Source organism: Nyctereutes procyonoides, unplaced genomic scaffold (genome assembly GCF_905146905.1).
Source record: "Nyctereutes procyonoides isolate TBG_1078 unplaced genomic scaffold, NYPRO_anot_genome, whole genome shotgun sequence".
Classification (NCBI taxonomy): domain Eukaryota; kingdom Metazoa; phylum Chordata; class Mammalia; order Carnivora; family Canidae; genus Nyctereutes; species Nyctereutes procyonoides.
Genome location: NW_026575106.1, coordinates 74,717 through 98,022, shown reverse-complemented (window position 1 = coordinate 98,022; position 23,306 = coordinate 74,717). Strand labels below are relative to the sequence as shown.

The 23,306-nt window shown below is 39.6% G+C and overlaps 1 protein-coding gene and 1 pseudogene across 1 annotated transcript; one reads left to right on the top strand and one right to left on the bottom strand.

The window, feature by feature from the left end:
* Positions 1-2,027: 2,027 nt before the first annotated feature.
* Positions 2,028-4,752, top strand: LOC129514790 (uncharacterized protein C12orf60-like). Its single transcript, XM_055333497.1, has one exon. It carries the CDS (start codon positions 2,028-2,030, stop codon positions 2,757-2,759), a length of 732 nt encoding a protein of 243 aa, XP_055189472.1. The 3' UTR covers positions 2,760-4,752.
* A 3,773-nt stretch (positions 4,753-8,525) lies between these two features.
* Positions 8,526-18,561, bottom strand: LOC129514791 (ecto-ADP-ribosyltransferase 4-like; annotated as a pseudogene).
* Positions 18,562-23,306: the final 4,745 nt, after the last annotated feature.

The window sequence follows — 23,306 nt, the reverse complement described above, 5'->3', positions numbered from 1 at the left end:
AAGTTTCCTTCTAGTTTCTATTGCATTTATACTACATCTGTTGCTGATGCCTTTGTTTACCTTCTTGAAAGAGATAGAAATCCAGATTATTTGTAGCCAAATGCAGTTTTTGTGTGTGTGCTCTTCTTTCCTGGCTAGTTCTTCTCTTTATCACCATCTCTTATTGTGTTGGTGAATGCCCTGACAATAGGAATGCCTTATAGATCAACTTCTTTCTCTTAAAGCTTAGAGTCTTCCATGCTTCTCCTTCTAGATTCTGTTCTCATCCCCATTGTTTCATCTACAGCGGGGACATCTCAGAAGCAGGAAGATCACCCAGTCCCCATAAAACTTTAATGGAAAAAACACAAAGGTTTTAGAGTTGGACAGTCCTTATTTTGTGTGCCCCCAAAATAATCACTCTCTAGCCATGTAGCCCTGGGAAAGTCTCTTAATCTCATTTTTTAATTGGTGTGATATATTAGTTTGTAATTTATGGATTGTCATATGGATCAAGTGAGATAATGCATGTAAAGCATTTGAGATAGTGCTTAATATATGGCAAAAACTTACTGAATGGTAGCCATTCTTCTTACATTAATAACAATAATTTCTATTGTTAATGGGTGAGTAGAGGATTCAGAACGGGGACATCAGCTAGGAGATGTGTAAAATCTAAAGTTCTGCTCTATAGTTTTATTTTATTTTTTAAATACTTATTTATTTTTATTTATTTATGATAGACAGAGAGAGAGAGAGAGAGAGAGAGAGAGAGAGAGAGGCAGAGACACAGGAGGAGGGAGAAGCAGGCTCCATGCCGGAAGCCCGACGCGGGACTCGATCCTGGGACTCCAGGATCGCACCCTGGGCCAAAGGCAGGCGCCAAACCACCGAGCCACCCAGGGATCCCCTGCTCTATAGTTTTAAAGGAGGACCAAGTGGGGTGTTACTTTACTTTGGCCCAGTGTGTCATTTTGCAATTGACATATCTTGGGCTTACTGTGTATGGGCACAGAGGAAAAAAGGGAAGAAGAGTGTGTGGATGGATAAGTAGGATTTCAATAGGTGTGTAGGTAGTAGGGCAGGGAGGAGTTAACGCAGGTGGAGGGAATACTGTGAACAAAGGAGCTAATGTTGTAGAGCATTTTCAGGGAACAAAATTAATCCACTATGCTAGTGGCCCAGGATATATGTGAATGCAGTGAAGGGAAGGGAACTAGTGGAAAATTAAGAGCAGTTTGTAGATTACCTTAAATGCCATGCCAGGAAATTGTATTTTATTCTCTAGGCAACACTAAATCTTTGGAGGTTTTGTTTTCAAACAAAATACATCTGCTGGTCGGACTTTGCCTGCAAATTGCTAGTTCGGGATCCCTGGATCAATGTTCACAATCCTATCTTTTTGTATCTCCCCCAGACTTCTACTTGTGAACATTGGTTAGAGACGTCAACACTCTCCTCTATAGCAGAAGAGGGTGAGTTACAGTGAAAGTACAGATACATTCTTAGGCAAGACAGAGATCTTGGGAGTCTGCATCAGATGGCCTTGATCATCTTGAAGTGTTGTATTTTATCCTTTTGGTCTGCTGTTACCCACCTTTCAGATATCTGAGAATTACTTTATATATTCAGTTCAGGATTTTTGGTTGTACTCAGTGTGCTTGCTCTGTCTTAACAGGAACCAGAGCCTTTCTATGTAAGTTTTAAGCCGTATACAATCTTTTCCACCAGATTGGATAGTTATTTAGGGTGATACCTAAGAAAATATCAGCATATCCAATTGAGAATCCAGTACCATCCAAAATCTGATATGTGGCTTAAATTCTTTGAAACATCCCTATTCTGTCTTTTAGTTATTTTTGTTGTTATTTTTATTAAAGCACGGGATCATTTCTGCTTTATAGCCTGTGTGGCTTTCCTACCCTTGACGGTAGTTAATTTCACAGTTAGATTATACTGTCAATCTCTTTATGGCTGACAAATATAATTTAAGTTTTCATCTTTATTACTACTCTATTTTGCAGTACTGAAACATTTTTGTTGGAGAAATGTCTTCAGAATCAGAAGAGGATAAAGAGAGGCTGGTTCAAGCTGCCAAAACATTTTTCCTTCACATGCAAGATCTTGCTGCCTTCACTAACATGCTTATTGAATTGTTTAACAGCACTATGAATACTCAGATCCAGTCCATGACTGTGAAAGAAGATGATAATGCCAAGGATGTCTTTGAACAAATGTTCAAAATTTTTAAAGAGATGCAATCTGTAGTGGAGACAAAGTATGACCAAATGCAAAAGGAACCTTTATATTCCAAGATTGCAACAGCTGTTTGCTCTATGGTTGAGAATACCACCAATGTAAAGGAGTTGCAGCAGTCGGCTAAAGAAGTGTTCAAAACTGTTCAAACACCAGTCATTGTCTCTGCATTGAATAGTAGCAACATCCTTGGGATTTTGGAATCTTCTCTTTCACTCTTGATGAAATATCCCGTCATGAATCTTCAGTTAGGTGACCTCTATAGAAAAGACACCAAAGAGCAATCAGATGCCAACACATCCAAGAAAAACACAAGTCCGGGTCCATCCAAAATTGGTACAATAGACATCTTGAAAAAATTGCAGGATGTGCTAGAAACTGAGGATTCCAAGAATACCATCAAGTCAATTGCAGTTCAGTTGGAGGAAGTTGTCAAAACAGTAGCGCCAATCTTAGAAGTCCTCCAAAAAGCCATAAATACTATGGAAACCAAGGTTTCTGTGCCCAAGAAAGCCAATTACTAGTAGGAGTGCAACAGAACTGCTCATTTCTGTCAGAAAATCATTTTGTATCCTGTGAATATTTGGAGTATGTTTTAAGACCTTTGATGCCACAAATGAGTTATGTTAGGACAGAAGTACAAAGAGTAGTCACCCAGTAGACCATTTACCTCAAGTTTTGCTTTATTCAAATAAAAATAATCAAAGAAAACCTACTTGAAATGGCAGTTACTAAAAATAACATATTGTTCAGAACATCAAGGAAATGTATTACATTTGAGGATGTCTCTAAACATTACATATCATCTTAAAGCATAATTAAAATAACCCTAAACTAATTTCTACTCTTAGTAGTCCTATTTCTAGATACTACAGTGAGAAGTCCAGGTAAATGTAAACATTATCATTAGATAATCTGGCAGAAACTACTGTTCAGGCACAGGAAACATATAAAGTAATTTTCGGCATTTTTAAAAAGATTTTGTTTAATTGAGAGAGAGAGAAAGAATGAGCAGGGGTAGTGGCATAGGCAGAAGCAGACTCCCTACTGAGCAGGGAGCCTGCTGTGGGGCTCAATCCCAGGACCCTGAGATCATGACCTGAGCTGAAGGCAGATGCTTAACCATCTGAGCCACCCAGGTGCCCCTACCTTCTGCATTTTTGTCACTCATATACCAATCTCTGTATCATCAGTGCCTTACCTATCATAAGCCATCACTAGATTCTTTTGGTATGACTTATCCAGGAGTAAATAAGAACAATCAATGAAGAGTAATAGTTTTCTTACTTGGATAAGACCAGGGCAAATGGTTTATTCTTGTCTGTCTCCTATTGAGGTGTTATAATTAGGAGCTATTGGAGTTTCAAAAATGGAGGTGCTCTAACCTTTCACAAAGAAAAGACTGTAACACTCATAGAAGTAGGATTTCTGAGATGTGCTTGTATTGGGGAAGGAAGGTTAGACAAATCCCTTGCCTACCAGAAGGTCTTTGGCCCTTATCCATGGGAAAGAGTGTATGCTTTCAAGATGGCCCTATTCTACATGACACCTAACAGGAACTTTGTTGAGAATTTTAAAAAGCAATGAATAACTCTAGTTCTTTCTTGGAATTTTTCTTCTGAGAATACCTAAGGTTTGTCCTCATTCAAACATGTTCTCATCTCAAGTTTGAAATCTCATTTTCTCCTCTACAAATAAAACATATTTCCCTACACTTAAAAACTAGGCTGAAATATGAAAAACTGAAAGAGAAAAAAAAACTGTGAGCATTTGATGGAGTGGGGGAAGAATACACTCTGTTTCTGTACTTTTAAGTCTGCGATGCAGTCACATCCACCAAGGTTGCCACCATGACCTCCTCAGTTGTGGATACTTTGAAGTTGCATTTTTGCTAGCCTGAGTTAGGAGCTCAGCTTCCAAAGCCAAGGCTGTCATTGGAATCACCACTATAATTTTGAATTAGGAATCTCTTCCTTGCCCCCTAAACAGGAAGACCTTCAGAATGTCCTGTGGCAAGAGCCAAGGGGATTTGACAGTTTCAGGACTTAGAGGGCTTGAGAAAAGGATGAGTATCAAGACGTGAACTCTACATTATCTCTCAGCTCCAAAGCTGAAACCTTGCGCATTTGAAATAGGTATCCATTAGTAGATGGCTTATTATTTTTTTAAGATTGTATTTATTTATTCATAAGAGACATGGAGAGAAAGGCAGAGACACGGGCAGACATAGTCCTGATGTAGGACTTGATCCCAGGACCACAGGATCACGCTCTGAGCCTAAGGCAGGTGCTCAGCCACTGAGCCACCCAGGTGATCCTCTAGCTGGCTTATTTTGAGGACATTCTTGAGCTCTGATTCATTTGCTACTCTGTCCTCAAAAATAAACGTATATAAGTGGGAGAAGGGAGGTGGAGCTCTCGCTTTGTTACTTTCTCTGAACCTGTGTGTGTTCAGGTCCTCACTTTCCTGCTATTGGTCGTCAGACTGTCCAGGGATATTGCAACAGCTGGGGGAGTGATCTGGAAATGAATGGGACAAGGGCCAGGAATAGTCCTGGGCAGAGTCTTCCTACGAAATGACAGGAAGCATGACTAGTGGCAGTTCAAGTGGGGGGGGGGTCTTCACCACACTTCAATGGGAATGGCAGCTAGTATAGCCCTGTGAGGTTAGGAAGGGCCATGCATACTTCAGTCACAGCAGGGGTTTTCGGAGGCAGGTGGCTCCTGTGAAGCTGGCCATCACTGACAGGGCCTCTCAAAGGCCTTGTCTCACCACCAAGGACTTCTAATCTGCCCACTCTGATGACTGCCTGTCTGCTGTTGCTTCCAGCCGGTGGATATACTGGGGGTTTGGGGGGGGGAATGCACTCTTCTCAAACCTATTACTCTTATTGCATGTGTCTTTCAGATTCTTTATTTTGGGTTCTTCTCGTTGCTCTCAATTCCTTCAGGTTTTGAAAAGCAACCTGGGGGAAGGCTCACTAGTTTCTACTTTCTATCTAGTTTCATTCCTCCTCTGCGAGCACAGTGTGACCTCACTGCTTGAATGAAGCATAAGTGAGGAAGAAAAAGTGAACTGCCATAAAGCAAAATAAAAAACACATGGGCATTTACTACAAGAAGATAAGGAAGCCAGTGAGGGAGTCCTGTAATGCTTGTAATACCTTTTTTTCCCATGTTCTATCACTTGCCAATGTTTGGTACATGTTGGCATCTCTGAAAGCATCTAGCTCAATAAATGTTCAATTTTACCAAATGAAGATCTGGTTCATAAACTATAATTCAATTTGATTCAGATCATTGGACAACTCAGGCCAAGAGTCCTGGCTCTCTAAGCAAATCAAGCTCTATAGGAATTTTCTTTCACTGGATTTATTATTATTATTATTATTATTATTATTATTATTTTTATTTTTTTATTTATTTAAGATAGTCACAGAGAGAGAGAGAGAGAGAGGCAGAGACACAGGCAGAGGGAGAAGCAGGCTCCATGCACCGGGAGCCCGACGTGGGATTCGATCCCGGGTCTCCAGGATTGCGCCCTGGGCCAAAGGCAGGTGCCAAACCACTACGCCACCCAGGGATCCCTGGATTTATTATTTTTTAAAGTGAGAGCAAATAGGGAACTTTGGGACAATCAGGTAGGCATATTAGAACACTGAATCAAAGGGACACCTGAGTGGCTCTGTGGTTGAGCATCTGCCTTTGGCTCAGGGCCTGATCCCAGAGTCCTGGAATCAAGTCCCGCATCGGGCTCCCTGCATGGAGCCTGCTTCTCCCTCTGCCTGTGTCTCTGCCTCTCTCTCTGTGTCTCTTATGAATAAATAAATAAAATCTTTTTTTAAAAAAGAACACTGAATCATAAAAATAAAAATAAAACAAGTGAAGTCAGATTATTTTTTCATGTGCACAAGAAGGGAGAAGCATTAATAAAAGTTACTATAGGAGATAAATACTATGCAACTTTAGTGTCAGCCCTTTTAGCAATCCATGTGAATTTATCCATTTTATCTTCAAAGATATCTCAGACTAAAAGCAGAAATTACAGTGAATTTTTTTTGAAACTCATCTCCTAAGATTTCATGAACTTTGAATTGATTTAAATAAATGTCCATTTCACTGGCTACTTGCACAAAAATTTAGGACTATAGGGAGAGATTGAGGGAATGTAAAATATGCATATTCATCCTCAACCCACAAATCTATACCACTCAAGAGAATAACTTCTATCTCTGGAGATTTGCCCTATAAAGCAGCAGCAGGAGGAAGAATTAAGTTATCTTTTCAAAAACCTGGTTATTCCTTTATGGATCATAATCCCATAAGTCATAAGCCTGAAGGGCTTCTTAAACACAGGTCCTGGGTTTCTGATTCTACGGATTTGGGATCAGGCTCCAGAGTTCACATTTCTAACAAGTTCTTAAGGGACACTGATGGTGTGGCTGTAAGAGTCATTTATCTAGAATGTCTTACTCAGAAAATAGATTTCTCATGAAGATCCAATGCATTAGGTTGACTTTTTAGCTTGGGTGGCAATTTCCTCTCCAGTCCACATTACAGCTTCACTCTGTCACACCTATTTCCTGACCCTTATGTACATTGATCATTCCTATATCCTCTGTCTCCTTTCTACTCAGCTCTCTCTTTTCCCTCTGAAGCCTTCCCTTGAGCCTCATTTCCCATAGAAAGCTGTTTCCAACCATAGGACAGTGGGATCTCACTTTTCTCTAAATTTGAAGTACTTACTATTTGTATGCATTTTGGCTCTAAGCGTTTGACACATACCTACACTCACTGTCTTCTTCCTCTCATCTCTCGCTCCCACCTCTGTGTCCCAAGGCCTTGCTCAAATGCTGCCTCTTCCCTGAAGCCTTATTGGTTCTTCCCTTGCCTCAGGAGTTTCTCTCTTGAACTTTTGTGAACAGAAAACTTGACTTGCCCCTTTCTTTTGGTATTCCTCTGTGACTTGTTTGTGTTCTTAATCTCTCCCAAGAGACTGTAAACTCTTGGAAGATCTGGCATATTATATTCAACATTTCATCCCCAAAGTGTTTTGTACATAGTCTGGCTCAATAAGTGCATTTATATGGCACAGAAACAAAATATGCAAGATGTTGGGAGGCTTTTCTCTGCCTCACTAAGGCTCAGAGCAAAGCTTGTTCCCAGAGCCAGGCCCACAGAATTCTCTACTCAGGAGCCACTAACTTGCCAAGGTCCCTGGGCAATAAATCATGTAAACTGTGTCTATGGAAATTATATGCTTGCCTTATTTGGTGTAGAGGCCAATGTAAGCTAGATGATAGAGATGCCCTTGGCCCTGTTCTCAAAATGCCATGTAAAGAATGACAGTACTAGATGCCTAAATTCTCTACTGGGTGATTTTATGCAGCTAACTCCCCATTGTGTCTCTTCTGTCAAGACACCATCCCTTTAGACATTCCTAATGGGGTCAGATTAACTGACATTGTTTATTGTTTATTACTCAAATCTCGGGGGGGGGTAAGTAGCATAGACTTTCATAACTCAAAGGATAGAGCTAGTCTCCCCCTTTACTCCATTTAGCCCAATACCAGGGTCTTTGGAAATCAGGAGAACAACCCCCGTCACTCCCTGAGGGAAGTAAGAGAATATTCCCAGATGTGAGGTTTGGTGATTTATACTTCCTTTTGTTTAATTGTTGTCACATAGTGGGGACTTGATATATCTTTGATATTTGCTTGGTTATCAGATTTTTTTCTTCCATATCTTCTCCTTTAAATCCACACACATCCATGTGCTTTCCTAATAAATGTACCTAAAGTTTTGAAGATGACTTAAAATCCAATTTGCCATAAAGTCCCTCTGTAAATTAACATATGAATTTAAATTCTAAATTTTGTAATACTGTAGAAATAGGTGTGGCATCCCATTACTGCCAGTGAATGAGATTTCACTAACATCTTTTATTAACTTCCCTTTTATTTCTCAAGTTTTCATATTTCCTCCTATTTGAGACTACACTGGCTTGGCTTTGAATGCTGATTAAAAAATCTCTGAAGAAAATTTGCTTTAATTATTTCTCTGGGGTTCAAAGCTTTTCCATTTGATGAAGAATTTGTTCTGTGCTTTCGAACTCAAGCTTCTCAATTTGTTCCCATTTAGGATGGCTAATAAAAATAATGGAGAATCCTTGTATTCATAACTCCAAAAAGTCCTTTGATCACTTGAGATAGGAAATTTAATTCAAATTACTTATGAAAATATAAAATTTATTGATTTATGTAATAAAAAAAGCCCAGGATTCCGACTCAGGCATAGTTGGATCTAGGGGCTCATATATTCTTATCAGAACTGTTTCTTTTCATTTTTTAGTTCTTCCTTCATTGTGTTCACTCTATTCTCAAGGAGATAGAGTTTCCCCTACTGGTGGCAAGATAGCTGCCAGCAACTGTAGACTCATACTCTGCTTTCATTAATCTTCATTGAGTAAAAAGGCCCCCACCCCATTACCGATCCGAATTCCAAAAAATTACCATGACTGTATCTCATCAGCTTTGATTGGGTCCTTTTCTATCCCAGGATAAATCTGTGTCCATGAAGAAGAAATACACTGAGTTCTAGGTCCACTCACAGGCAGTAGGCTGAGCCAGCGCTGTATCAGTCGATAACCAGGCAGAGTGAGTCCCCAAGGGTATTCAGGGTGCCCTGGCTGGCATCAAGCAAAAGGGCACAGCAAAAGCAAAACCACAAGTTTCATTTATACTCCATTTTTGGAAGAGATGACAACACTGGTTAAAAAGAAGAGACAAGCAATAACCATAGGAGCAGGATTGTACTTTTTGCCGGAACCTGTAAAAACAAAACAAAGTTAGAGATCTTTTAGGTAGCAGATTTTTTTGTTTTTGTTTTTTGAAAAACTACCTTGGTGCACCTGGGTTGCTCAGTTGGTGAAGCATCTGACTTCAGCTCAGGTCATGATTCCTCCTGGGACAAGCCCCACATCAGGTTCCCTGATCAGCAGGGGGCTCTGCTTTACCCTCCTGCCTCCCCCCTCCTCATTCTCTCATTCTTCCTCTCAAATAAATAAATAAAATCTTAAAAAAACTCCAAAAAACTATCTAATTTGTCCTTTGATTCATTTTTTAATGTAGAAAACTCCTAATACAAATATTTGCAGTTAGCTGCTTTAAAAAAAGTATCCTCTTAGATTGTTCTCTAACTAACAGAACTCAGCTTGTTTATTTTACAGGTAATGGAACAGCACCAAGAAGCTCATAGATTTACCCCAGGTGACCCATCTCTTCTTTAGTGTGTGAGATCTCCTGATTTTCCGTCTTTATTGTCAGCAGCAACACCATCACCATCACCAGTATCCCCATTTTAATTACCATCATCTTCATCACCATTATGAAAGCTAACATCGATTAGCAACTTGTTCTGTGCTGTGGTCTGTTTTAAGCAATGCTATCAATTAACTCACTTGATCCTCACAGGATATCTACGAGGTATTTATTCTTATTCTCCTTATTTTCCGCTGATCAAAAGGTGACATTTTGATTTGTGGAGAAACTTAACCAAACATCTCACATCTGGTATGTAGTGAAGGCAGCATTCCAACTCAGGCAGTCTGGCTCAACTCAACTCTATCTTTTTAGCCACAGTATTGTTTCTCCATATATGGCATGTCCACACATAGGCTTGCTTGCTTTCTTTCTTTCTTTCTTTCTTTCTTTCTTCTTTCTTTCTTTCTTTCTTTCTTTCTTTTTTTTATTACAAAGTGGGATGGGATGCCTGGGTGGCTCAGCGGTTAAGTATCTGCCTTTGGCTCAGGGCATGATCCCAGGATCCAGATCAAGTCCCACATCGGGCTCCTTGCATGGAGCCTGCTTCTCCCTTCTGCCCATGTCTCTGCCTCTCTCTCTCTCTCTTGTGTCTCTCATGAATGAATAAATAAAATCTTAAAAAAAATTACAAAGTGGGCAAAAAGTATTCATACAATCCTGCTTGGTGTGTGTGTGTGTGTGTGTGTATGTATGTACTTCCTATACATACATGCTCTTCATGGAAAGATGGAGAAGATTGGCAACCAGTTAGGGTATGGCTGATGAAAGCAAAATAAATACAAGAAACTACTGATTGGCAATATGCTGGGATGAGGATATAGAATGAGATGGAAGATGGAAACCTTTAGAAAATGCTCTAAATAGTGAGTGGGATCTCCTTTTCAACCAGCCTTCAGTGACTATTTAGGGTAGAAAAGATGTTTGATTTAGGAAAACTTCAACTCTGTGAATGCCTCAACATTTGAACATATTGTTCAATAGGATGATGAGATGACAGAGAAATATTTTCCCATTGTTTTCACATAATAATACATAAAATCCCTTGTGTTTTCTGAAATTTCTTGGAATTCTATATATATAAACAATATTTAAAATCCCATTTTTACCAATAAGAGTAGACAAGGAAAATTAATAGTGCATACATATTTCTAAGCTTTTGTCTATTATAAACTGAATAATCTCACACAAACCATGTAACCTCTCTCAACCTCAGTATTCAAATCAGTGTAGTGGGGTCAATAACCAATGTACAGGGTAGTTGTAAGAATTAAACAGATAATGTGTGTGAAAACCTTCTGTGAATGAAACTTGCTACATAAGTATCATTTATTTTTGGTGTATTATAACATAAATTTGGTCATCTCTGCCTTAGGGTATACAGTTTGGGGAGAAATACATAATTATTATACCTTGTATTTCATGAACTCTGAATCTGTGAATTATATTGGATTATTCAGAAAGAAACAGTCAACCCCCTGAAGAAAAGCAGAAGCTAAAATTGATATGCAGTATATCTAGTTAATCTGATATTTGGAGGGAAATGCTATCTATAGCCTCTTTCTGTCAGAATGTGGAGATTAACAAGTGTTATTTTTTAAGAGAGTTATCTATGAAAAATTTGGCACTCAAACAATGATAAGCATTGTTTCTTCTGTCTCTTCTTTGTTTTTTTTCTTGCCTGTCAATACCAGTGAAGCACACATTTGTGCCATGAAACTATTATCCCACTTCCACATGCAAAGTGCTTTCCCAGGGCCTTTCTTTCTTTCTTTCTTTCTTTCTTTCTTTCTTTCTTTCTTTCTTTCTTTCTTTCTTCTTCTTTCTTTTTCTTTCTAGATTTATTCATTTATTCATGAGACACAGACTGAGAGAGAGAGAGAGGCAGAAACACAGGCAGAGGGAGAAGCAGGCTCCTCGCAGGGAGCCCGATGCAGGAATAGATCCTGGATCCCGGGATCACGACCTGAGCCAAAGGCAGGCGCCCAACCAGTGAGCCACCCAGGTGTCCCTCCAAGGGTTTTTCAATTATGTTTGAGAGGGTAGACGCCAAGTACTTGCACAATGTTCTTTTTGCCCCCATTTTATAAATGAAGAAACAGGCTCAGAGGTTGTCATTTACACAAGGTCACATAGCTACTAACATATATGCCCAGCCCTTCCTGGCTCCAAAATCTATTCTCTTTCCACCCTTCCTTCCCCTTCCTCCCTTTCTTCCCTCCTTCTCTCCTTTTTCTTTTTCTTTTTTTCCTTCCTTCTTTAATTTTTTTTTTAAAATTTATTAGAGAGAGAGAGAGAGAGAGCGCAAGCCCGACTGGGGCTCAATCCCAGGACCTCAGGATCATGACCTGAGCTGAAGGCAGATGCTTAACCAAGTAAGCCATCCAGGTGCCCCTCAATTACTCATTCTTTCATCCATGCAGCTCAGATAGACACTCCATTTCAAGGCTAATGTGATGGTACCAATAGGGAAAACTAGTTTGAGATAAAACCCAGAGTAAAAGAAAACAAGAACAGGAAGTTAATAAAGTAAATCATATGTGACAGTAATAGTAGCTTAGGGAAAATTTGAGTACTTACTAGTGTCAGAATCTGTTCTAAGAGCTTTAACACGCATAAGTCATTTTATACTCACCAGAATCCTATAAGGTAGATTTTCATTAGATTTTCCTCCCTATGTTACACATAGTAGAGGCACACAGAGACTAAGCCATTTGCCCGTGTTCTCACTGTTCGTAACTGGTAAAGTTAGTATGTAAAACCAGGCTTACTACAAAAGTTGACTGTATTTTTTCTAGAAACATGCTTAAGAATTTTGATTATGTGAAACATTTTAACAAATAAATCCTTCTTTGTGAATCCAATGGTACAGAACAGAGTATGTGTTTGTGTGTTTATAGATTTTTGGCATGGATTATTTTCCTGAACAAAGCAACATTTAAGGACAAATAACTAAAATAACATATTTTGAGTCTTTCAATGGGCATGAAAACATCTGTTTCTATGGTAACCACTATAGGCCACAAGAGGGGTGAGAGAAGAATTAGAAGGGAGAGCTGTTAGTTTAGAATGTCTTAATTAAAAAAAAAAGAATGTCTTAATTTTTCTTTTGCAAATGGACTTGCTTAAATATTTTATGCTACCAATTTGACCTTTTGATTCTGAGGTTGACAGATTCCTGAGTACTCTTTGAACTTGAGAACTGTAGTTACAAGTTAACAGAAACAATTTTGAAATAAATCAAAGGACGGGGAAACTGTACTCTTGGATCTATTGTCTTTTCATTGGGAGAATTACGGTATCCTGGCTGACCAATTTTAAAGGTCTTCATGTTGTCTTTTAAGTATGATATTTGTCAGATTAAGAGGGAACAGGAAAGGAAACAAGTCACTGACTCAGAGGGATCTTTTGAGATGTTAAAATAGCTTGTGGCTTTTGCATGAGAAAAAAAATTGAAGGGATAAGAGACAGCATCCTAGGGACCATTTGTGAATCTCTAAACTGAGGTTGATGTCGGTGCAATAAGAGTTATCTAGAAAAACAGGTCTGGAAAGAGTCCACTGATCTTACTCCCTCTCAGTGAAGGACTCCCAGAAAAGAAAAACACCACCTCCCTCCTCCCATTTTTCATGTATGGATCAATCCAATACTGCTCCAGGATGGTGGGATAGGTAGAGTGTTACTTGTCAGTTAAGACACTTATTTGCCATTTATTACATGGTAGGTCATGTAGAAGTAATTTAGTATTTTGTTTATTTTTTAAATTTTCACAAGAACCCTGTGGGGCTCTATCATGATGCTTCTTACATCGTCAAAGAAACATAGGGAGTTTAAACAACTGGACTGAGAACACAGCTAAAAAATGGTACAAGTTGGATAGCAATCCAGAAAGAGTGGATCTGGAGTCAAACTGCCTGGATTCCATGCCAAACCCTTAAATACTATGTACTCATGTCCCTGCCCACAGAGAGAGCTTACAGAGCAACAAAAGATTACTGATTCCCTCACATATGATTTGTGATTTCAAATATCCAGTCAAGACCAACCAAGCTTCCAAGGTCTAGCAATGTGCACGGCTGCTCCAACTAAGCCTTAACTCAAAGTTGTGTTTGAGCAGCTTCCTGACAGGAAAGCAAAGATCATTAGTTTGGTGGGGGAGGGTCTTGAAATAGTTTTCTTTGAGACTTACAGAGTAGAGAATATGGGTAATAGTTTCTATTACATACTCTTTTTTCCTCCTCTTTGATGTAAATGTTCTACAACTTTTTACTTAATGTATTTTACTGTGCTCATTGAATTGACCTAGAGAAAAATTCTTCTCTCTCAACTTCATCATGATGAGAATAAAGCAACAGTGCCTTAGTCAAGTGTAGTTCCAGAGAACCCTGGAAAGTAGCTATGATTGTCCTTATTTATTATCAGAATCTCATTGTTTGCTTTATACTCTAGGTTTTCATTCTCCTCTGCAAACACTAATCTCTTGGTTCCATGGAACAGACTGAGTTCGCTCATACTGCTGCCTGTCACACTTCCAAGGGCAGGCAGGAGGAGATAAAAGTGTTGATAGGTCACCTCTTCCCTGGTTTGTGTTTGCAGATAGGCCAGAGTAAGCAAGCCTAAGACCTCAATGTGGATGCCTGTTTTAGGATCTTTGTTACACTGCAGCCCCCAAATGCTAAGAAATGCTGATAGCTTGAATTACTAACAGTAGCAATCATGATGGAATAGAGAAAGATTTGGGGATATTTCAAAGGTAGACACTGCAGTTAAGTGTGAGTGTGAACAAGTGCACGTGTGGATAAGGACAATCTTCCTTATAAATCAAACAGGGCATAGCACTTGCCACAGAACTACCATTTTGTGCAGGGACTGTGGCCGGCATCATACAGAGATGGAATGGAGTTAGCCACATATTTTCCTAAAAATGATCTGAACAATATTTTTTTGTTTTGTGATATCTCCAATTTCTCCTGCTTCAGTTCATTTTTCACAATATTGTCAGAACTCTTGCTAAAATACTGATATAATTGATACTCCACTCCTCCAAGGACTTCTCATTACCTCTAGCATGAAGTTAGAAAGCCCTTAGTATAGAATACAATAATTTTAACCATCAGGCCCATCAGAAGTCTCCCCACCCCAATCGATCCCCTATTCCTTTTCCATTCCTAGCCTCTTCCTGTGTCCTATACATCCTATTGTGCTGATTCCCTAAAGACACTGGCTGTTTGAAATCTCTTTGATTCAGCGTATGTTGTTTTCTGCTTAAAATGACTTTTCCTCTCTTCTTTTACAACCCTGTCCCATTCCTTCTTCAAGTCCCATGTGGTCCTCTATCATTAAGACTTTCTCACTTTCTCCAGAGAGAATGAGTAGCTTCCAGCACTGAGAAGCCACAACCATTGCTTAAACATCTGGTGTATTGCTTAGTGCTTTTGAGTGTGGACATTGCTCATATTTCTATGTCTCAGTAGACTTAAAATCCGCCTACGACAGTGATTTTGCTTTATTCATTTCATATTGCCTGGGGCCTCCCATCCCAGTGCTTGGAACATTGAAGATGAGTAATAGATAAGAGTGAATGAATAAATCATGCCTCCTGCTTTACTCTTAGCACTCCGTATTCCTGTAGTGACCATGACAAAAACGAAAACAACCCCCCCCAAAACAAAACAAACAAAAAAACCCAAAAAACCAAAATGAGTTTGAGGGTGAAGGTAATAATGCTATATTTTTATGTGCTATCTTTTTCAGTAGAGGTTTACTCTCTGTGTCTAGAAGTCTCCTCATATTAGTGCCATTGAAGAAGCACAGTTTTTCTAGAGATAGTTGAGAAAGAAGGGGAGGGAAAAGAAATAAGACAGGTTTCTAATCTGTCAGTTCTGCCATTCCTGAAGGTCAATTTTCCCCCACAGGCCCACTCAGAAAAATAACTTTTTAAAAAGACTGGTGTTCTGGGATCCTGACACAAGTAGATTTGATTTAGAACGATAACATAATACCTTTTAGCAGCTGACAGTTGTATGTGCTCAGGTTCCCAGCTGACTGCAATTGCAACCAATTTCCTTGAGGGTGGTAGCTCATATTTACAACTTTGAACACCTCGTAGGGAGGGACTAGGACTTCCTTCCTGAGAGAGAATTCTTGTACAGGCACTCCCAGGCAGGTAAATATGGTGAGTAGAGTTTGGTTCCCAACCTTCTGTGCCTCTTCTTGTAGGAGGGAAGTGGAGAGGAACTGGCCAAATCGGATGGTGGCCCCTCTGTTGGCTTTCAAATAGTTACCCTTCATCTCATGATGTACCTCATAACATGAAGAGTCATTCGTCAGGATCATTTCTTCCCTTAGCAGCTGGACTGCTGAAGTCAGGTAGTAGTGGAGGTATTTGAAATGGAATGAGTGTTTATACTGCTGTGGGGACCTGCCAGCAGTGGCCATGGCTCTAGTAAAATCTGTGCGGACAATGTTGTTTGATGTATAAGCCAGGATGGCCAAAGCATGTGTAATATTCATGCTCCTGGGGAGATCTGCTGCTCTGTTCAACCAGGTTAAGTGGGCGTTTGCCCAGATCTAGAGTAATTTCTATGTGCTTTTAGTTCTTTTGCAAAATAATCCCCTTGATTTAGCTTCTCCATGACCTGTGGGCTGCAGCCTTGGTACTGATCATCAAAGGAATCTGGTGTCAAGTCAAAGTCGATGTTAACTGCAACCTATAGGAAAGGAAAAATATTCATTTTAGCTTTTCAGATCAGATGGTAGGCTGTGGTGGCTTGCTGTCTATTTTCCATAAAGCCGAGTCTTTTCCTCAAAATTTATTTGCTGAAGTTTCACTCATAATCATTACACTGCCCTAATACCTCCTGGATCAGTGACTTGTGCCGGAGATTGAATTTGGTTTGATAAATATTACTAGAAGCTTAAAAAACCCCTCACGCTCCCAGGGAGGGTGTGACCTTCTTGTATAAACAAAAACAGTATTTTTGCATAGTGCTTTGAAGAAAACAAATGATCATCTAGAAGTTTATGTATACTTTCTTTTTCCCTGCTGACCCCTTTCATATTCTCTCATGGGTGTTAAGAAATATCTCTTTTTTGAATACCTAAAATCTATATTAAGTCTCTGAACCATATTTAAGAAAAAGCTTCAGCGATGAGTAATGTTGGGTTCTCCCAAGGGGTCCCCAGTAAATAACAGCTCTCTCTTCTGACCTGGATCTGAAAAAATTGGGGGAAAAGAGTATATGTATGAAATTTAAAATATCATCTTTACTACTGAATTGCTGGGGCACACATATTTACGTCTGATGGCAAGATTTGTTAAGAGTAAACCCTGGAACAAGGCAGACTTGCCCACTGAGCTGCAGACAGTGTTGGATTGTGGCCTGCCCAAAGGTAAGATTCTTGTCATGAGGAACGCAGGGCTCAGGCCCTTTGGCATGTGCCTACCTCCCAGGAGGATGAAGAGCAGAGTCAAAGTCAGAATGCCCAGTTATTGTTCCTGATGTTCCCAGTCAACTAAACTTGCCAACCACCAGGGGAGTGGTATAGTGGTTAGGAGAGGTGTGCCTAGGACCATCCTTCCTCTTAGAACCCAGGAATGGGAAAAAGACATTTTCCCATGGGTAGTCAATTGAATTCTACTTATCAATATCTAGCCCAGATTAAACTGAAGTTAGAGATTTGAATACAAGCTCAGTAAGTATCATCAGTCTATTTTTTAGAACCATATTTTCAATTACCTAAATTCCAAGATGTTTTCTTCTTGACAAAGAAATAGTGCTTTTCTAATGAACAGCACTTCTTATATTATGAGATAAGATTCCATTCAGTCAATGTCAAAGATGCTGCAGTTGAAACTCAGAAACATACCTTTTGGTATTTTTACTGTTATTTATGATGAGAAGACATCTAGTTGTATGTAAAATGGAGATTTTTAAGACTGCTTAAATGATTTTCACCAACAACTCTTTACAGAAGGTTTACAAATAGGTCTACAGAATCTATTTAAACCCAAACAAAACAAAATCCATCTCATTATGTGCTGTTAAATCTTGTGGGCTCTAAAAACTTTAATATATTATGAGATCTCAAATATGTACTCTATTATCTCTTAACATTTGGTTATTTTTCATTATATAAAACTTTAAATGATAATACTTCTTTTGGAGTTGATCCATACGAAACAATCTAAAGCAAACAGACTATATTTTGCATCATTTGAAATACAGAAGCAGTATTTTACTTAAATTTTATGGAGAATCAAGAAAAGAACATTACAGGGATGCCTGCGGGGCTCAGCGGTTGAGCATCTGCCTTCAACTCAGATCCTGATCCCGGGGTTTGGGATCGAGTCCCACATCGGGCTCCTGCAGGGAGCCTGCTTCTCTCTTTGCCTTTGTCTCTGCCTCTCTCTCTGTGTCTCTCATGAATAGATAAATAAAATCTTAAAAAAATATAAGTAACATTATGCCTCTAGCTTCCATAATGCCAAATGTAGAAACTCCAAAGAATCCCACAATTTTTAATAATTGCTTTCAACACCCTTCACTACTCTTCACTACCACAACACCCTTCATCATCCTTCAACACCCTTCAGCATTATTTGTTAAAATATCTGAATGAAATCAGATCCCAAGTGACCACAGGTCACTTAAAGGTTGTCACCAGGAAAGTGCCCCGGGGAGCATGGACAGGGAAGAAATCACCTCAGTGGCACCCTACCTCAGAACTCCCGGTGGGTGTCTGCAGGGCCGAGAACAGCATCAAGAGAGGAAGCTGCCTGGGAAGAAGCCAGATCCTCAGAGCAGGGGCTGCAGTAGGAGTTGGGAGAAGAATCCTCCTGCTTCTGTTGGGCACTGGACGGTATTCGTTTGTGTTAAAAGCACTTCTCTGCTCTTGAAGCTTCATGATGAAATGAGTGCTCAGTGCTCTTCTCTGGGGTTTTCTCTGGGTGGGTCTAGGCAGGAACTTCCCTTGTTCATGTCCTGTTGAATCTTCTGCTGACCACCCCCAACCAGATTTTCTGAGGAAAGGTATCAGCTCCCGCTCATTGGCAGAGCCGAAATCTCCGTGACATAGCTAGATCTGTGCACCAAATAAGGGATGGTAAAGTAAACGCCTTAAAATTTCCAATTAAAAATAAATCCCTTATCTAGTCTGTGTCGGGAGGAATTCCAAAGGCTTTTCAAGGGTCAGGCTCAGCAGCTCAACCTCAACTTTCTCAGGAAGACAGGAAAGGCACACGCTGTACAGTGTTGGGGCCAAGTGACATTATCTGGAGCTGCAGGTTTCCATTGCGATGATATGATTGGCTCCTGCGAGTGGCTGGGAAGATGCCATCTCAGAGGTGGGCCTCTGTCGCGCTCATTTGGTGCTGCTGATAGGCCCTGGCCAGAGAGGGCTGGTAGGAAGCAGCACATCTCTTCTGGATTTCTGTCAAAAAGAAGGCTCTTGTTGCAGCTTTTCCATTGTAACTTTGAAACTCTCCAATTCAGAAATTATACCTTCTGGGGTCACAGGTCTTCCCTGTGTTCTCTTCTGAAGGCGTCGGACCCTCTGTCCGCACTAGTTCAGTCTATAGTGAATCCAACTACCGTCAGAAGACAGCTTCTGAACAGCTGACATCAATCAAAAGTAGGATCCAGTAGGCTAAGTTAATGCCACACATGTGTTCTTTAAACATCCTCCCTCAGGCACTTCCCTTTTAGTTTCAACATCCTTCCTCCATTCCCCATCATTGGGGTAATTGTTTTTCTTGCAAATCTTTCCCATTTATACTTCCCGATTCATTATTTAACTGTGAAAGGAAACTAAAGCCTGTTCTTAGAAATTCTGTTTTTTTTTAGCACCCTAAAATAGTTTTTATCTAAATTTTCTGATGATCACAGCAGTTCTGTCTCATTACAAAAGTTCAGAATATTCAGAAAAATATGAAAGAGGACGCAAAATTACTCATAATCTATAACCTGGAGAACAGTACTATTTAGATTTAGATACTACACACACACACACACACACACACATTTAGACTGAAATGATATAGTATGCAATTCTTCATACTGTCTTTTCCTTAACATTTTATTATTTTATTTTTAAAAAGATTTTATTTATTTATGAGAGACACACAGAGAGAGAGGCAGAAGCAGAGATATAGGCAGAGGGAGAAACAGGCTCCCTGAGGGGAGCCTAATGCGGGACTCAATCCCCGGATCATGCCCTGAGCCAAAGGCAGACGCTCAACCACTGAGCCATGTAGGCGTCCCTACCTTAACACTTTAAATGTAAGCACCTGTCCATAAAATTTAATAATTATTGAAAACATGATTTTTTTCACTGTTGTACAATATCCCACCATAGGTGTTACCATGCAGTGAAATATGGAGTGGATCCCTGGATCTGTCTCAGAAGCAGATTGATCAGTGACTAGAACAGAACAGCACCTACCTCACTGAATGCTTTGATCTGATCCTAATTGTTACAACAGCATCCGGCACCGAGAAATAAATGACATAAATAAGTAAAAACAATTGCCATTATTTGTACAAAGGTTTGTTGCATAAATATCTTATGTTTAGCTGGACTTGAGCTTTGCACTATTATAGGTAAGGCTCTGTGAACATTTTGGACACAAATCTGTGCTTCTTACAATTTTAAGACGTAATTCTGGAAGGTATGACCACAGATCATTGAAATGCATATTTTTTTTTTGGATTTAATGGAAAACACAGGTGGTGTTGGAAAACATACCCTTAAGACTTTTAAAATTCTTAAGATTCCTCATTATCAACTGTTAATTTGGGATACTGAGGTGTGAGGATGAACACTAGAGAGTCTGAAAACTTGGATTATGGGCTTAGTTCTGCAGCTCGCTGGCTGAGTTAACTTAAGATACTAAGTAAGCCATGCTGAGCCTCAGTTTCCTAACCTTATAGAGCTGTCAAAAGCAAATAATAGTTACCTTTTAGTGGGAGTGTACTGTGCTTCAAGACCCTTTAGTATATTATCTCAATCCACAAAACAACTGTGAGAAGGAGATAGTTTAACTTCTTGGTCACAGGTGCATTTCCTGAGGCCATGTGAGGTTAACTAGTCCGTCTGTGATCACAGGTTATTTCCTCTCACCCTGTTGGCCCCTGTCTCCAAAAACTCTAGAGGAGTCTAAAGTGTCATTTTATTACTGTCTGTAAAGTTTTGCTATTTTCCCAATGTGACTTGCCAGGTCCAGAATTTTCTATGGTGACTGCCACTTCCAGACCAATACCTCTAGGGGGAAGCAGAAACCTTTGTAACCTTTTTATACAACTGTGTCCAGAAGGTCAAGGAGGAAGAAGAGAGAAAGGGAAAGAAGAAAGGGAACTCTGGGAAACGAACTAGGGGTGGTGGAAGGGGAGGTGGGCGGGAGGTGGGGGTGACAGGGTGCCGGGCACTGAGGTGGGCACTTGACGGGATGAGCACTGGGTGTTATTCTATCTGTTGGCAAATTGAACACCAATAAAAAATAAATTTATAAAAAAAAAAGGAGAAGAAAGGGAGGGAGAGACAGAGACGGAGTGCAGAGAAAGAACCAGAGAGAGAGAGAGAGAGAGAGAGAGAGAGAGAGAGAAGGCGGAAAGGGAGGGAGGAAGGGAAGAGAGAACACTGATCATGAAATGGAACAGGGAAAGACAAGAAGTCTGATACATGAGGGTGTGTACGTTTTTGGATTAAAATGAAAACAATATTTTCTGACAATGTTTAGAGTCATTAAAAAATCATCTTTTGCCTTGGCGGCTGTTTTAGGGAAGTTCCCATGTGATAATTTAATAGTAGTTAATTTAGAGCTTGGGATTCACTTAGTTATCACTTTCTTGATGATACCCAATTTTTCCAAATGTAATCTATTTCTTGCTGTGTGTGTGTGTTTTTAAGATTTTATTTATTTATTCATGAGAGACACAGAAAGAGAGGCAGAGACATAGGCAGAGGGAGGAGAAGCAGGCTCAATTCAAGGAGCCCGACGTGGGATTCTATCCTGGGACTCCAGGATCAGGTCCTGAGCCAAAGGCAGATGCTAAACTGCTGAGCCACCCAGGCATCCCTATTTCTTGCTGTCTTGATGAGTAAAAGGGATATGGTTTTTGAAATCGCACATAACTATGTTGATGTTTTTTGCCTCCATGTCTTCCTCGTTTTTGTGAATTTGAATATGTTAGTTCCCAGTAGCATTTTCTTCACATGTAAAAATGGAGATGGCATCACTCTTACAGGGCTGTCACCACGGGACATGGAGATACTTCTATGAAATATCATGGAACGGATCCATGAACCATACTGGCTCAGAAGCAGATTGATTAGTGAATAAACACAGGCTTAATTCCTAGATCTATCATGTCCTTAATGTTTGATCTTGGGCAAGGTATTTTACCTCTCTCTTCCTCAATTTCCTGTTTCCTAGTGCCACTGACAGCAGCTTCTCAAGGCATGCTGGCTCCTCTTTTGCTCTACAAAGATTTGTGAAGACCAACACATAGGTATCCAACAAAGTGAAAGTCAATTTTTATTAATTTTTTAAATAAGCAGCTGTTTAAGAAAAGGTTTTGCCCATTTTCTAAACATTCTAGACTAGTTTTCTATTTTTTTTTATAAGATTTTACTTATTTATTCATGAGAGACACAGAGAGAGAGAGAGGCAGAGACATAGGCCAAGGGAGATGCAGGCTCCTGTGGGGAGCCTGATGCAGGACTTAATTCCAGGACCCCGGGATTACGTCCTGAGCCAAAGACAGACAGACAGACAGACCCAGGTGCCCCTAGACTAGTTTTCTAAAACTACTTTTGGAGCATAGGTTAAAGTAATTGCTAGAAGGTCTTGTCCAGGGGGAACTGTATATTTTGCTGCCAGCCTAAAGGTTTTGAAATGGCACTTAGTATTTCCTGTTTGGATCTTATTAAACTCTTTTGGACCCATGTCAGTTTAATGGGGATATTTTACTGCCAAAAGTCCTTGTTATTCAAAGGAAGGTAGTTTGATAGAGCCCCCCAAATTTGGTAATTCAGAGTGGCTTTAACATTTTAACTTGTCAGTTCTTTTTTACCCTCAATACCCTTACAAAAGTGGTAAATGTTTTAAATGTCTTTAACTTTCATTTAGATAAAAATTTAAACTTACAGAAATGTTGCAAGTCTGTACAAGGAACATGCATATGTCTAAGGAACTCCCATATACTGTATCCATGTTAGGTAACACATATGTTTAGATTTCTAAATTTTGCTGTACTTGATCTACCATTCTTGCTCTTTTTTCTAAACCACTCAAGAACTAATTACAGACATCATGTCCCTGTGAAAAGATGAGGCATATTAAAATTTTAAATAGTTTTTTTTGGGCAAAAATAGATTCAAATCAGGCAGCACCAGCACAGAAGTGATTAGGAGAGTTCTACCAACATGAGTTAGGGGCAAGATTTTTATAGAAAAAAAGGGAAGCAAAGCAAGGACATTATTTGATTGGCTACAGATTAAGCATTTGCCTCATTTGGGAAAGCCTCGTTGGCTATTTGTGATTGGTTGCCTTTAGGTTTTGATTTCTTAAATTTGAGGTCTTCACACACTTAGGTTTTGGCTTGCTTACAATAGACTGCTAAGGTATTAGAACCATCTCAGTCAAATGGCCTCCTTCTTTCACTAGCTTAACACACTTTACCATCAAATAGCTCAGAATTTATTTCTTAAAAACAAGGGCATTCTTTTACATAACCACAATACAATTACCAAT